Source organism: Contarinia nasturtii, unplaced genomic scaffold (genome assembly GCF_009176525.2).
Source record: "Contarinia nasturtii isolate CC-2019 unplaced genomic scaffold, AAFC_CNas_1.1 Cnas_scaffold_129, whole genome shotgun sequence".
NCBI lineage: Eukaryota > Metazoa > Arthropoda > Insecta > Diptera > Cecidomyiidae > Contarinia > Contarinia nasturtii.
The window spans coordinates 7,790,510-7,806,571 of record NW_022197486.1 but is presented as its reverse complement, the minus strand read 5'-3'; the positions used below and the strand labels follow the sequence as shown (position 1 = coordinate 7,806,571).

At 33.3% G+C, this 16,062-nt stretch overlaps 4 protein-coding genes and 1 non-coding gene across 6 annotated transcripts; 3 read left to right on the top strand and 2 right to left on the bottom strand.

Moving 5' to 3' along the window:
- Positions 1 to 192: 192 nt before the first annotated feature.
- On the top strand, positions 193 to 2,531 carry LOC116339756. 2 transcript variants are annotated; one of them, XM_031765802.1, is made up of 8 exons: positions 193 to 384; positions 455 to 563; positions 692 to 926; positions 1,029 to 1,394; positions 1,464 to 1,844; positions 1,896 to 2,077; positions 2,145 to 2,333; positions 2,409 to 2,531. In XM_031765802.1, the coding sequence occupies exons 1-8, from the start codon at positions 296 to 298 to the stop codon at positions 2,523 to 2,525; spliced, it is 1,668 nt and encodes a 555-aa protein (XP_031621662.1). In that variant the 5' UTR covers positions 193 to 295; the 3' UTR covers positions 2,526 to 2,531. The 2 variants fall into 2 exon arrangements, with proteins under 2 accessions (XP_031621662.1, XP_031621654.1); XM_031765794.1 differs by having other exon boundaries at positions 1,029 to 1,844.
- A 163-nt stretch (positions 2,532 to 2,694) lies between these two features.
- Positions 2,695 to 4,348, bottom strand: LOC116339772 (pentatricopeptide repeat-containing protein 2, mitochondrial-like). Its single transcript, XM_031765814.1, has 6 exons — positions 4,198 to 4,348; positions 3,820 to 4,133; positions 3,565 to 3,762; positions 3,214 to 3,492; positions 3,022 to 3,126; positions 2,695 to 2,953 (listed from the first exon to the last, which is right to left on the bottom strand). The coding sequence occupies exons 1-6, from the start codon at positions 4,346 to 4,348 to the stop codon at positions 2,837 to 2,839; spliced, it is 1,164 nt and encodes a 387-aa protein (XP_031621674.1). The 3' UTR covers positions 2,695 to 2,836.
- Positions 4,349 to 5,139: 791 nt separating this feature from the next.
- Positions 5,140 to 9,913, bottom strand: LOC116339735 (DNA repair protein RAD50). Its single transcript, XM_031765773.1, has 8 exons — positions 9,696 to 9,913; positions 9,405 to 9,593; positions 8,958 to 9,321; positions 8,621 to 8,834; positions 7,351 to 8,532; positions 6,319 to 7,282; positions 5,663 to 6,231; positions 5,140 to 5,582 (listed from the first exon to the last, which is right to left on the bottom strand). The coding sequence occupies exons 1-8, from the start codon at positions 9,762 to 9,764 to the stop codon at positions 5,222 to 5,224; spliced, it is 3,912 nt and encodes a 1,303-aa protein (XP_031621633.1). The 5' UTR covers positions 9,765 to 9,913; the 3' UTR covers positions 5,140 to 5,221.
- A 1,785-nt stretch (positions 9,914 to 11,698) lies between these two features.
- Positions 11,699 to 16,056, top strand: LOC116347908 (zinc finger protein 436). Its single transcript, XM_031778715.1, has 11 exons — positions 11,699 to 12,041; positions 12,286 to 12,959; positions 13,115 to 13,371; positions 13,456 to 13,726; positions 13,789 to 13,900; positions 13,983 to 14,103; positions 14,495 to 14,822; positions 14,921 to 15,052; positions 15,135 to 15,622; positions 15,698 to 15,739; positions 16,028 to 16,056. Exons 1-9 carry the CDS (start codon positions 12,035 to 12,037, stop codon positions 15,204 to 15,206), a joined length of 1,974 nt encoding a protein of 657 aa, XP_031634575.1. The 5' UTR covers positions 11,699 to 12,034; the 3' UTR covers positions 15,207 to 15,622; positions 15,698 to 15,739; positions 16,028 to 16,056.
- On the top strand, positions 14,281 to 14,378 carry LOC116351171. Its single transcript, XR_004202104.1, has one exon. It is a non-coding gene; the product is annotated as a U6atac minor spliceosomal RNA (small nuclear RNA).
- Positions 16,057 to 16,062: the final 6 nt, after the last annotated feature.

Below are 16,062 nucleotides of genomic sequence, written 5' to 3'. Positions count from 1 at the left end.
TTATGTTTTATTTATTAGGTTTTTTTCCGTCACAGTTTTTGTTCAGAGGAAAAAATCGATTGGTTACATAAAACGAAACTTTTTTAGATGAAAAAAAAAAACATTTAAAAAATAGGATCGTTTAGGATGTCATTTTTTCTACATGGATAGTGCAGTGGTGAAATATGAAATTTGAATTCAATTTTATTTACCACTGGTGAACAGCTGTTGCATTAAACGTCAGTGTCAAAGTATGCTACGCAGTTTATTTTTTTTTTCAGTTATTCGCTTTTAATTTTCGTTTTAATTCATCAAAATGGGTGTTCGGGGATTAAAAACGTTTTTGGAAAACGAAAAACAAACCCGTACAGTAAATATTGCGTACGAAGTTCAACAATGGAAAAGGTGAACATGTGAAAATGTATGGTTGTTAAATCACTATGTGACGAGTATTTTTTTATATCGAAATTTTCAGACACAATCCCGGCCAAACGCCGATATTAGTTATAGATTTCTGTAGTCTAGCTAATTGGGTCGCGAGATGGGATAAAATCGGCAATATCTGTGGAGGTCAAAACCAAAAGGTATTGCAACATTCATACTTACTTTAAAATTACTATTCCATTACTCTACAACTCCTAATCCATTCCTTCGATTCTTTTTGATTGATTAATTTCCATTTTTTCCATTCTTTTCTTCTAATCATCCCTAGGTATTGCAAAATTGGACACATATTTTGCACGATCTCAAAAACACTGGTTGCTCATTGGTATTTTTCTGTGATTTGAAAATCGAAGAAAACAAAGTTGTAGAAATACTTATCCGACGCAATTACGAATTTAATTCAAGCACAAAAATGTATGATTTAATTGACAGTGGCATGGCATTAAACGACGTCTCGAAAAACGCCAGTACAATGGCACTGCAAACATCATTCTATGGATTGTGTGAGTTATGAAACTAATTTTCCATCTTCTTTTAAATTAATTTTCCATTATTTTCATTATATACTGATTTATGTTCAAAATGTCCCTTTTTCTCTCTCTCAGGTCAGATATCGAAGAAATTTGGTAAAATGTACTACGCAATTGAGCGTGAATGTGATGTGGAACTAGCAAATTATGCCACAAATAACAATGCAATGGCAGTCATTTCAAATGATACGGACTTTTTAATATTCGCCGGTGTGTGGAGACTGTGGTCATCGCAAGATATTCGCCAAATCAAAAACAAACCATACAAATCAACGCGAGTCGAAACCATTGAATACGATCGAAACGCAATCGTTAAGATTTGTTCACTCTCACAACATCAACTACCGCTATTCGCAACGATAATGGGAAATGACATTACGGAAAAAAAGTACAGAAAGACATTGGTTGAATTACACAAAAACGTAGATCCGACGAAAGCATGTAAGGTCAGAAATGTTGCCAGAATTGTTCAAAGAATTTATGCATCGATAGATTCAAATACAAATATAGATATTAAACATATCACCAAGCACATATTTGGCGATGCCAGTGACGTGGAAGAGCAAACGATCCAACAAAGCATCGATTCGTATAACATTGACTATACACCAAGAGTCATTGATGATCCGATTGAAAAGCAAATGATGAACACCAACATGTATAGTGAATATATGCACATGCTGGGTTCTATCATAGAAATCATCATACCATTTTATGACATGCGTGGCTGTGATGATAGTTCAACCCTATCAACACTCATGATTGATTGGACGAAACGAAAGATCGGCATTCTGCGTCATCAACACAAAAACCATACATTTACGCTGTTGACAAAAATAAACATTCACGAAGATTTCAGGACTTTTGCCGAAACTCCGATTTTTCCAACATGTACGTCTTTGATTTAATGAAGGCTTTTAATGATTTTTTTTTCCCAAATAGTTAAGGTGCCTTCATTAGATCAGTTATATTTCGGCGATGTACAAAACTACAGAGAAATTGCAACAAAAAGATGGCAAATATTCGGATGGATCATGTCACTCGCGCCAAAGACAATTTCAATCATAAGAAATCTGCCAAAGAAATTTCAACTAATATGCACTACTCTCTTTATATTAGTTACGGTACATTTTCTTCAAATATTTTGAAGTGAAAAACTCATGTCTTCTAATGGATGTATTAATTTTGTAGAATCGACTGATTAGCATCGAACAGGCCGATGGCATTCTTCATACAGAAATTACAGCTTCGTCAAGCAATATGAACACACATTTGACAATTGTTCTATCGAAACACATTCGAGCTGCTCATCTTTACAACATCATGTTTGCTGAAGTTGGAACATGCTTTTCTATTGCCGGTCTTTTTTCAGGCATTCAGGTACGACATAATTACCATAATTTTACAAAGAAATTTTATTTCGATTTAATTTATTCCATTTTGCTTTACTTTTAGAATGTAACGCAATTTGATGGTGTTCGATTTCAAAGAACAATGGTAATGGTGGATCAGACCAAGTCGGCTGCATTCATTATTCCCAAGAAACAACTTCGCATTTATAAAAATATATAATCAGACTTCGTGTGATTTTCAATTAATGTGATCTTTTCATCAAATGTTATATTTTTTTTAATTTGAAACAACTTTAGTTTAATAAAAATTAATTAAATTTTTTAAATAAATTTAAAAAAATATATATTTTCCAAATGATTTATTTGAATAGGAAAAGAAAAATAGTAAATAAGGTAAGAAAATGAATTATTTATTATCATTTTAACGCTTCGGTCGGTGCCAATATTTGGGACATTTAACTTAAGTTAAATACATTATTTATGAAAATCAGAAACAAACACCATTGATATGGCTAATAAACAAGATTCAAATTATTCAGAACTGTTACGAAGTTTATCTTTTTTATAGCCTATATAGTTTGGAGAGTAATGTTCTGGTGTTAACCCTCTGTTTCGATTAATAGGAAGACATAGTAACTCATCTATGCTCTGAAAATGTATATAAAATGTAAAAAAATTATATATATTTTTAATTAAAAGAATTCCATTAATATTACATAGTTATTTTGTTTATAAATTGGAATGGTATCCAATAATTTAGAAAAATTCGTTTTTTCTTCTGATGCTGGATACTTCTCTAAACTTTTTTCAATTCTTTCAACCTGAAAATGAATCACAAACAAATGAACAAATATTTTAAATTAACCAAAGTGAATGGAATGGAAGCGAGTGCCTATGGAAATACCCACCACGCTATCGTATATGGTGATTTTCGGGAAATCTCTTTTACTTCCTTCAATTAGTTGTGCTGCCTCTACAAAATAGCCACAATCGGCTAATGCAATGAGTCGAACAAAAACTTGTACAAAATGTTGTTGTATGTTGGATTCTAAAATTTCTAAGGCAATATTTGGTTGACCCAAATTAATCGCCAACATGCTTAGAAATGTTCCACTTTGAAATAGTTGTTTCTCTTTGGGCAATTTATTCCAAAATTGCAGGCCATATTTTAAATGCTCTTCTGTGTTCTGTAATCAATAAAATTATATTTTTATCTAAGTTTCTTTCCCCTTTTCTCGTTATTTATTTTGAAATCTTACCAACTTATAGCATGCAGCTAACGCTAGACAGTTCAATTGAGGGGACATTCCCTTTTGTACTTTTTCTTGTTTTTCATGGTTAATTTTTATAATGTGTAACACATCCTCGTACATTTTATGGTTGAATAAAAGATCCAATAAAACGAATTTCGACTCTAACTTATCAAACATCAATGGTATTTGCTCATTGTTGAAGATCTACAAAGCGAAAATTAAATTGATTTTCAAATTGAAAAGTATAAAAACAGTATTTACCTTCAATGCTTGGTTTGGCAAATCATGGTAATGAAACATTCGCATTACCACTGTTCCAAAATTAAATGCTTTCATTTGTTTTTCATCGCTATGAATTAATTGAAGGTTCGTTTGTATTTCGGAAAATTTCTCTACGCATTCATCTCTTTTCATCACATGCACCCAGTACTTCATAAACCTGGCCATTTTTCCCGCTTTCGTTTCAATTTCCATTGCCTTTGGATCAAACGGTAATTGCGTTGATCGTCGTACCTCATAATCTTCAATGCCCAAGAAACTTTTTGTGAACAAAGTTCTCACCGATCCGATCATCCCTATACAATTCAAAAATAATGAACATATGACCAAATACGGTATTCTTATATTTAAATAACTTACACTGCTTTTGCATTGCCCGTAATTGCAAAATTGATTTACAGCTTAAATAATTCATTGTTGAACACGATTTTTTTAGCGAACACGATTTTAATATTATATAAAACTTTCTGTCTTTCTGTGGCCGGAACAACATGACATGTGACGTTTCCATAAGTGGCACATTCACTAAACATACTTTGACAGATCTGTCAAAAGTTCAATTGTTAAAAATCCCAGTACATTTTGAATCGATTTTCTTGGCGTTTTCACCAAAAGATTAAACAAAAAATTGTGAATGCACCAAAAATCGAATGTTCTTATCGAAATTATTTTATTATTTTTGTAATTTTATTCTATTGAAATTCAGTGAATAATTAGAAATGTTCGAAATGCATTTAAGGTTGATTGACTTGAAAGCTTAATATAATGATGTTCTTGTCATGAAGTTTTCGGTTTTTATTTTATTTTATTCTCAGCATTGTTTTTATTGCCAACAGAATTCAGATAAAATCAAAATTTCCATGCCTATATAGCCTAAAATGCCTCTATATCCTAATTTTCTCGAGTGTTTGCATTTCATTGGAAACCTACATATAAAAGGTGTGAAGAAACCCCAAACCAAAATAGCATGGAGCTGTATAAAGTGATTTTTTTTTTCAATTAAATTTCAGTACAGAATTTTATATTTAGAACACCTATTAATTAATAATACCCAATGAAAGCATCCAATGGAGAAATATTTCAATAAGAATCTTACCATGGTTAGGACTGAATACTTGAAAGTCTTCAACATCATTCAATGAGACGATAGTCTTAATAGCTGATACTTTTAGACATATATATGAATCTTAATACAACTTGCATTTAGTTTGCTATAAGTTTTATAATTGCTTGTTATTTTGGATGGTTTATTGTTGCATATATTTTCTTGGCTTGAATTCATAAAAAAAACCCAGCATAAACAAATAAAATGATTATTATTGTTGTTTATTGTTTAATGAAAAAAAGGTTGTAACAAATTGGATTTTGTGTTTAACGTTCAATTTTATTGAACGCGTAATTTTTGTAAGCGCGATTTTCCATTTTCATCTCGACCAACTCGTGTATAGCTCATAACACGGCCCAATGAATTGATGAAATCTTCATCGTGAGTGATAACAATCAGCATAAAATTGCGTTGACCTTCACGCTCTTCGACAATCCGATTAAGAGCTTCACAAAGTGATTCAATGTTGATTTTGTCCAAATTTGTGGTCGGCTCATCAAGCGCCAATACACCACAATGACCGCTAAATGTTTCAGCCAATGCAATGCGTATTATAAGACAGGCAAGAACACGTTGACCGGCACTGCTTTGACCACGAAAATCCATGAGTGTATCATTCTTCGATGCGACAACTCGATATCTATGCAAAAATGTGAAACAAAAACAAAAAAATTCTAATTTTGATTTGAAAAATTCGATTGACCACTTGTTTTGACTTACGTGTACGATCGTCGTCTCGATGTGCCCTTCACTTCTTCTGTATTGATTTGTATGAAATCAATGTCGTTGCCTTTGTAGATGTTACGCCACAGATCACGAATCAAACTGTTGATTTTCTCCATTTTGTCGCTGTGAAATTTGGTGAGTGCACGTTCCAATGTTTCGCAATACGTGTTCAAATCTTCGACGGTCTTGGTGAGCACAACACTTTCATAGCACGACATTTTATAGTTGCGCACAGAATCGCGATATTTTGGTTGATTCGTTTGTTCTCGTAAATTGTTGATGACCACTTCTTTTTCTTTCATTTGTCCCTCCGTTCGCGTGCTGTCCAATTTAATTTTTTCAATATCACGCGCCAATTTCGCCTTATTACCGAATATCTGCTGAAAATCCACTTCTTGCTCGTGCTTTTGCAATGTCTCCAATTCTTTTTTCTTCTCTTCGATTTTCTTTTGATGCTTCTTCAATGCCAGATTATCGTTGAGCTCACGCTCATTATTCTTTTGTTCGGCAATTTCTTTTGTAAGTGATTTGATTTTCTCGCGAATCGTTTCGATTTCATTGTTCTAAATAAAATGAATTGAATAAACTTTTTTCATTAATCAAACACAAAAAAAAAATGTTTGTTTTAAATTTGTAGAAAAACAAGTTACCTTGGCCGTTTGTTCTTTTCGCATTTTTGCCAAATCAGCACTATATCGTTCGATCTCCTTTTCCAAGTCCAAAGTGGCCAATTTTTCGAGTTCTCGAGACACCCGTTCGATGGAGTCGAAATTCTTTTTCAAACCTTCAAATCGCTTCACAGCCGCATTATATTGTTCAGCGCCATTGGCTCTGGTGCGGCATCGATTATCTTCGGCAAATTTAATTTTTCCTTGGATCGGAATCAATGCTTGATCACTGGCCGCCTGTTTTTCCTTCAATTTATTGATTTGTTCGGTGAGCTCTTTTTCACGTTGCTTCAATGTTTCGCTCTGTTGAATATCACTTTTGAGGTTCATTTCTTGTTGTTTCATCAACATCACTTTCTCTTGGAATTGAATCAATTTTTTTGCATCGTCTTGATGTCGTTTCTCTTTCATTTCGATGTCCTTTTCCAATGATTTGATGCGATCGGAAAGTTCCTTTCGTTTCTTCTGTAAATTCTCCATATTGTTATCACTTTGACCGCTTGTTGCGGTTAGTTCTTGTTTCATTGGTTCCAAATCGATACGAGTCTGTTCAATATCACGAATAGCATCATCCAAAATGGTCATATCACCGATCATTGTATCAACAGTGGTTTTCTTTTGACGCGGTTCCTCGACTAAATGTTGTGATTGTCGGATTTTTTCTTGTGCACCTGTTAATTTTGCTTCAAGATCTTTAATCTCTTCGATTACCTTCGGCATCAATGTCATTTTCAGATTTTCTACCCGCTCAACACTGCCTTGAATCGCATATAGTTTTTCCAACTTTGAACTTTGAGCATTCAATGCTTGTTCGCAAACCGTGATATCAGTTGGTAAATTTTCAATTTTATCGTTCAATTCATCCGTTAAATCGCCCACTTCACCGCGATTAAGATCTTTGTGACAAAGCGGACAGCATGGTTGATCTTGCATGTTCTTTATATACCTGAAATGAACATTAAAAAAAATTAAATCATCGAAAATGGCTCACAATAGGCTGAATGAAAGACTTACTTCTTGTAGAACACCTCGGATGACTTGTACGAACTGAGTTCCATTTGGTATTTGGCGACACTTTCTTTGGTCATGGCCAAAATCTCAACGAATGGCGTCTGCTCACACACGCGATCGATATCGTTTTCCAATTTCCGTAATTCACCTTCCATATTAGTTTGGTCCTTTTTCTTGCTTTGCAATTGAGCCTTATAGTTGTGCACGTGATTCTCTTTTAAACGGACTTCAGCCTCAAGTCTATTCACCTCCATTAGCAATTTTTTGCCAAGACTTTCGATGGATCGTTTGAAATTGGTTTCGATTGTTTCGTCCGGAAAGAGACGTTGCAAATTTTGAAAATGCTTATTTTTAATGCGACGCACTTCCAATTCTCGTTTTTCAACATGTTTCTCCTTTGTGGTCACCTCGGCCAAAATGTTTGCCATCGAACTGAGCACCGTAATTTGTTCGTCAATCTCTTCCAATTCATCGGAAAGTTTACGCTTGTCAACGCGAAATTTATCAATATCATTTTGGGTATTTTGTGTATTTTTATCTTGTAACATTTGGCTGTGAATGGCTTGCATTCTCTCAAGTTTCGATTGAAGATCAACCAAAAATTTAGCATTGCTTTCGCTTTTTCGAATATCTTCTTTTTGTTTGTTGACAGTTTGTTCCAACTCCTTCAATTGTTTGATGGTCGATGTAATTTCACTTTTGATACGAACTTCTTGTTCACGATGTCCGCGAATTTCTACCTCTTGCTCGGCATCGATTTTATCATTCTGCTTGGATATTTCTTTGACGCGACTCTGTTCTTCATTTAATGACGTTCGGATTTGTGCGACCAGGGCCGCTGCACGGGCGTTATCATTTCTGATATCAAACTCCGTATTGATATTCAAATCGGCACACAAATTTCGAATAAACTCACACTTTTCATCGTATAAATCTTGTTCACGACCACGATCTTGAATCAATAAATGATATTTTCGGTCATTGTCATCGTAACGCTTTGCAATTTGATCGAGCTCATATTTAACCGTTCCCAATATATTTTCATCTTGAGCCAAGTCATTTTGTTTCTGCAATTGTCGCGCTTTGAACATACGAATCTCTTCATCCAATTCAGTTTCATTGCCGTCGAACACATTTTTTATCTGCGTCGACAATTTTCGTGCATTTTCCTGCTCATTTTTATATCTAACAAGAGAAAAATTCCGAATTGCATTCGATTATTTTCAATTGTCATTTAATTCCAAAAGAAAGAGAGAACAAATAAAGTACTCACTCGGTTTCAACTTTTGTTTTAGTGGCTGTAATCGTCGATAAGCGTTCGCCAATCTCATGGATTCGATTGTATTCGTCGTACATCGGTTTCAAATCATTGTTGCATCGATCAAGCTTGACCTTCATCTCTTGCATTTCATCTTCATGTTTATTAATTTCCATGTTCATTTTATCGGCTTCCAATTTGATCATCTCCTTCTCCTTCAAATTAACCTCTGTAAATAAAATTCACCTTTTAAGAGAATTTTCTCATATTTTCAGAATTGTAAGGTAAAACAAATCTACTAAACAAATTTATTTGTCATATGCAAAGTCAAAGAATAAAAAAAAATACAAACTTTTGTCTTTGATCGTGGCTTCATATTTCTTGCGTATTGCGCGCATCTTATCCAAAGCATTATTGTATTCGGTGGTGCCGAAAATCTGATCGAATTTGCTCATCACTTCTTGATCAGTGCCCAGAGGCCAACTTGCTTCTTCTTGATGACAAAATAGAACGTGATTGATGATGGCTTTCGATACTCCAATGGCGCACGTCATTTCATCCGTTGCGTCGGCATTCCTCTTGCTAACCGAAATCTCTCGCCCATTTTCGCTCAACGTAATTGTTGCATCGAGCGATTTGAATTGTACCTTTTGTCCTTTCTTCATCACTTTGGCCGAACGAGAAATTGTTGTTTCTGCACCTTGCAAATTTTTGATCTAAGCAAACAATGGTGTCGATTGGTGTTTTTTTTTTAAATTGAATACAATCAATTCATTGATATTTTCACAAAATTACTTACACGCAACTTGACCTGTCCCATAGATTCGCTGTTATTCTGAATTTCTGGATTGTTGATGAACCCGATGCCATTTTTACAATTGGGCGGCAACTCTCCGGTCAGCGCATACTTGATGCATTCGATAATTGTGGTTTTACCGCTACCATTTTGGCCCAAAATTAGCGACAATGGAGCGGTGAACGTTATTCTCTACAATACCAACATTATTTTTTATCATTTTAGAAAAATGGCTTCTGTTTGAATGGAAAACAACATAAAATAATCGTAGATAGTAAAAAAAATTGTACAAACCTGTTCATCTTCAGCATCGACACCGAAATTTCGAATGCCACGAATGTTGAGCCGCTGTAGCGTTGACATTGTAAGTGTTTTTTCCTAATCGACAGCTTGGATTTTTTATGAACACTTTGTTGGTCTGAGTTTATTTGGTATTTCGTCGAAATTTGTGAATTTCACAATAAATTGAAATAGCGAACCAGTTGCATCTGCGATAAAGTGCGTTGTAAACAAATTCAAATGTCAAGTTTGCCGCTTATACCATACAACATAGTATAGGATATTTTGACATTTCAATATGATTCACATTGCATGAACATAGCCTAAAAATGGTTCAATCAAATTGATACTATTTGATTTAAATCATGCACGTTCGTTTTGGAAAATAAATTTAAGTGATTTATATAAAAAAAAATCGAATCTTTTGTAAAAATAAATAATTTTAAAAAATGTAATAGCAGGGAAAATATTAGTTCAGTGCATGAAAAATGTTGCGCCATCTATGAGATTCAATGCTTATTATTTGGTTAGCATAGTTCGAAAAAACCGATTTTCAAATAAATATAATAAATATTAATAACTTTTACCATAAAAGAGAATACATTTTTTGTTTAAACTATTTAAAAAAAAAAACGTAGAACAACAAACGTCCTTTTTTCAGAACCAATCATTTTTCTTTCTTCTTTCATCTTTCCATTGTTGATTCAATAAAACTGAACATATATGTGGAAAAACATGTTTGTCTAAAAGTTCAAAATAAAAATTATTTTTTATCGATTTAAATTTTCTTGACAAAAATTTTTACAAAATAGATCTTATGCCGAATCGATCATTTTCATGATGAAAATTTGATAGAGATTGCAAAAATATATATTAAAAAAATTCTATTATCAATTTCCCTTCAATATTTTTTTGCCATGAACTACCTTATTTAAAAAAAATTGAAAGATAAAATGCACGTCGTCCAGTAAAAATCTGTAATGTGAGAACAAATTATGCATTTATCATAATTAAACAATAAAAATGGTCAAACTATGTTTGCTTTTCATTGTCAATGCAAATATTCAAATTTTCAAACCATACCATATTTCATGCACATTTGAATTTTCGTCACAACCGCAAAAATACTATTTTGAAATATTGGCATTGATATGAAGTGGTGTGTATGTATGTGTGTATTAGCCTAATCACTCTTTTTTTACTTAATTACTTTATTTGTCCTGTGCATATTACTATCACTTAAACCTGTGTGCCGTGTTGACAACGCAAAAGTGCATTTCTCGTTAAATTTTATTTTTCGTCACATTTAAATATTAAAACATCAAGTGCCTATTCAAATAAAAAACAGTCAAATTCAATTGAGAAAAATTCAATATTTATTTTGATTTATAATAAATTTCTTGTGTTAATTATTGTTTTCGGTCTCAGCGATCATTCATCACCACCAGTAAAAAAAAATGTCATCAAATGTGCCAGAAAATGCACGAAATGATAATAGAGACAGAATGGCAGAGATGCAAGACAGTTTTGAAGATTCGGTTCGTCGCAGCTTGAATCAATTGCAACAACGTCTTCAGGAGCGTTTTGATCGTTACGAGATAAAAATACAAGAGCTTCAATCGGAATTGAATGACAGAGAAAATAAGTTACTCGAAATGCAATGGAAACATGAAATCGAACGTAAACGTTGGCTGGACACGATGAATAAATTGAAGGAAAATAAATGAGTATCTCTTCGACCACCTTTTGCTAAATTATATGGAAATTGTTCGGAAATTGTTAACAAAAAAAAAAAAAATAAATAAAATATTTGACAACAACAACAAAAAATCATTGTTTTTCTTTTCATAAAAATGGAATTTGTTGCGAATTTAACCGATTGATAATGATGAGATTATGAGCGCCATCTGCATCGCAGAAGCTGTAATTTTCTCGATGTATGGACGCCATTTTGGATATTTGTTGTTCATTTGTTCTTTTCATTCGCCTTTTTCAGCTCACAAACAGTTTGCTCTGAAGTATGAGCACGCATTTTGACGACTAGCAGCGAAGTTAATGCTGAAATAAGTTGATGTCGTAATTTTGATAGTCTGAAGTTATTTGCATTATCTGACATGAAAAGTGTTAAACAATTTTTTAGTATTGTTTTCATTGCAACATAAACAAAGTGAAATTTAACATTAAATGAATTTATTAATTAAAGGCATAATACATTGACAGCTGCAAAATTATATTGTATGGTGAATGTACACCAAAAACTCAATACCATTTTTATATACACCGAAAAACCCAAACCAAACGAGAGGAAAAGAGAAAGAGAGTTAATCTACTTGGCGCTCACATAAGGCAAAAATATGTCAGGTAACAACTTCATAATGTTTGCGGCAACAGAGTTCATATTTATTTACATTTTCAATAGACCGATATGATGGAATTCGGCAGTTGAATTATTGTCGATCATATAAATAACAATTATACTGATTTGACAGTTGATACTGATGAAATTCACATTCACCCGATTGCAAAATGATATTGTTATGTTTTTTTTTTGAAAAATTTCTTTTCTCATTTTATTTCAAAAAAAAAAATGTTTTTATGTAAACAGTAACATCGAAGCGGATGGTTAAACTTGTGACCACCAGACGCGGTAATGTTGATATCGTTGAAACGGATCCAACAACATCTGATCATCATGAATACATTGCAGCCGTTGATGAATCGACCGACGATGATGGTTCCATTGCGTACATTGATAATTATGATATAAACGAAAATGGTGATGAGGATGCACCGTTTTTCATCGAATATGTTACCGCTGATGATGGTATTTTAACCACTGGCGATAATAATGAAACCGAATATGAAACAGAACAATATACTGAATATACAGAAGATGACGATACAAATGAGGATTTGTATAATTGTAATTTATGTGGTATGAATTTTAATTCGGTTGATGAACATATTGAGAAATATCATGGGGAAGAAGATGTTTTTGTTGATATTGGTGAAAGTGGATCGGGTGTAAAAACCGAACGGGTTTCCGATGAGGATGGCCAAGAAAATGAAGATGAAGGTATGTTAACCGGATCGGACAATGTTAGCATCACCGATGGCGAATTTATTGCATACGGGGATGAATCACTTGAAAATGATAATGATATTTTGGCCGACATCACCGATGACGATGATCAACTTCAGTCAGAAGTTTATACATATGATGGTGCGACTGGCGCAATCACAAGAGCAACTAATGTCAAGGGCGGCAAACAAACTAATGTATGTTTGATTTTCAGAACCGTTATAGGCGGTGGTGCAACACTTGAAAAATTAACTGAGTCATTCGGTGCTCAAGTGCAGTGCTCTGTTGATTCTTCAAAATTCAGATTTATTATTATTTATTACTTCATTAATAATTTTTTTTATTATTATAGATTACACCACAATCGTACGAGTGTCAACGATGCAGTGCAGTTTTTGCAACAATCAAATCCCTGTGCACACATAAGTGCACACAACCCGAAAAAGAACCGAATGCAAGTATAAAAAAGCCGGTAAAAAGATCGGCCAAATCGACGAGCAGAGGAAAAGCCAAAGTTCAACGAACAACAACTGACGATGATGCAACAAAAGAAACCGATCACATTTGTTTGATTTGTAATACGACATTTTATTCAGCAAAGAGTCTCAAGTAAGTTTTTTTTTTTCAAATCGATAAGTTTCGTTATTTCTGCTTTGATTCCAGGATTAATAATTCGTTTCTTTTGTTAATCAGACTACATGCTCGAATGCATTTGCCAGTGAAATCGAAAACCATCGATGAAGCAACTGAACATGAAACGGATCCTTTGACAATTGCCGATCAAGATAACCGTGAGAAATTCTATTGTGACATTTGTGGCAAATATTACGACAAAACATTTGAACAAGTTCATGTACAAATGCACAATGGCGAAGAAAAATATAACTGTCACATTTGTAATAAAGTATTTCCGAATGAAGAAAGCATTAATATGCATATGAATGCACATCAAGATACGCGCGTCGTAAGTTTCATTTTAAATTCAATTCTTGTGACTGTGTAATAGTTTTAAAAATTCTCAAATAGATCAAAACCAAAGCCGAACTGAGTAATATCAAATTGCCGTATGGATGTCAATACTGTGGTAAAGAATTTGCTCGGCCACACGAAAAAGTCAAGCATGAACGAGTTCATACAGGTGCTACACCAAAAAAAAATATTTTTTTTTTCTTTTATTTGAAACGATGTTTGCTAATACACGATTTTTGTGTTATTTTTAGGTGAAAAACCATATGAGTGTGAATTATGTGGAAAATGCTTCAGAGTCTCATATTGTTTAACCATTCACATGCGAACTCATACAGATGCTCGGCCTTACGTTTGTCCTCAATGCAACAAAAGGTAATTTCAATTATTGTTTGTTTACCATTGAAATGAATATGCGTGAAGCTTGATAGAATTTGATGGAAATCAAACCGTCAAACATATAGTCCAGAGATGGCGCAACAGCTTATGATTCGCTAAATCATGAATTTCCGTGTTTTGAGCATATAAGACGAGTGTAATGCATATAAGTTTGTGTCTATTGAAAGGAGAGCTGGTTAGCACTCCCCTTGACAAGGATGGAACACATAAATGGTCGGATGGCACTGTTAGATATTCGACCGCCAATTTTTTTTTACCAATTCATTATTTCAACCTTTTTTTCGTGACAATTTTTTTTCTTCATGCAAATACATGTATGTATGTCGTTTTTTTTAAATGAGAAACCATTTTTTTGTTTCAATTTTAGATTCAAAGCACAATCGGTATACAATCATCATTTGTTGACGCACTCGGATGAACGAAACTATAAATGTCCGTATTGTCCGAAAACATTTAAAACATCCGTACAATTGTCGGGACACAAGAATAGCCATACAAAACCATTTACATGTACAGAATGTAATCGCCCATTTGGATCATTGTATGCCGTTCGGGCACATATGGAAAGTCACAAACGACCCAATCATAATTTAAAGCATAAATGTGATATTTGCGGCGCAAAATACGCGCGCCGTTTTGCACTCAACGATCACATGAAGGAACAACACAAGGACGTTCAATTAGTTGTGGACGATGTGAGTATTTGGCTTTTTTTTTAATTTTGATCTTTTTTTCGTCTCATGCAGAGAAAATATAATTAAAGAAAAAATCTTAAACCAAAATTCAATTGCAGTCAAACACAGGCAAAAAATCACAATCAAAACGAACAAAAAAGGTAAAACAAATTCCAATAATTGAAGAGGATGACGGAAGCGAACTTGAAGTAGCGGGACAATCAATTTTACCTAATATGGTTGAACAGGAGGTAATTTATCACATTTTTTAGGTCAATTCATTCGAATAAAAAATGTATTTATCGAATTGTTTTTTTTTTTTTTTTATTTCAGATAACCATCAGCGAAATCGAGCATTTCGACAATGAAGAAGAAGTAGTTGAAATGGATGATTGGCTAGAATAAAATAAAGAATCTTTTATTTTCAAGCATTTTACATAAATCGATTAAGTCGTGTTAAGCGTATAGATTTTTCTTTCTCATTCAAAATGTTTTGTAAAAAAATAATAATAATTAAAAAAAAAAAAACACGAATTGTAATCAAAAGAAACTAAACAACACATTCACGAAGTACAAAAAATAAAATTGTAAATTTCAAAAAATAAAATAAAAAGTATTGCAGAATTGAGAATGCCGTCTGTAAAAGAAATGCCGTTTTATTACGGATGTCACAGCGACCTCTATGTGTTCGATGCTGTGTTGTGATGACACCATAGACGCCATTTGTATAAATACAATTGCCATCAAAATCTCTTTTCAAACCCTACTAGCTACGAGCTATACAGCGGTAGATTAACATTTAGACAAAAATGCAACCAAAAGTGAGTAAAAATTGTGAAAATCATCGAACATTTTGCATAAAATTAAACTATAATGTGTTTTTATTTATTTTATAGCGGAGAGAACCACTTCAAGCCGTTCAAGTTTTCGGCAAAAAGGTAAATATCGTGTCGGATCTTTGTTGTAAACAGTACACGTGGGTTATCACAGTAATAGCCGATTGAACATATTTTTACCGAATCTTTTGCGTATCTCAAGTTTATTGCAATGAAAAAAGTCCGTTTAAATTCGATGATTATTGTTAAATGCATATATTGATTGTGATTTTAGTGTTCGATCAATTCAATTGAGTGTGGTGATATTTTGAGGTTATGAATCACCTATATTCAGTGTATTGAAAGTGATATTATGATATTCAGGCATCTAATTTGATTTTTATTCTTCAGAAAACCGCCACTGCTGTTGCCCATTGCAAACGCGG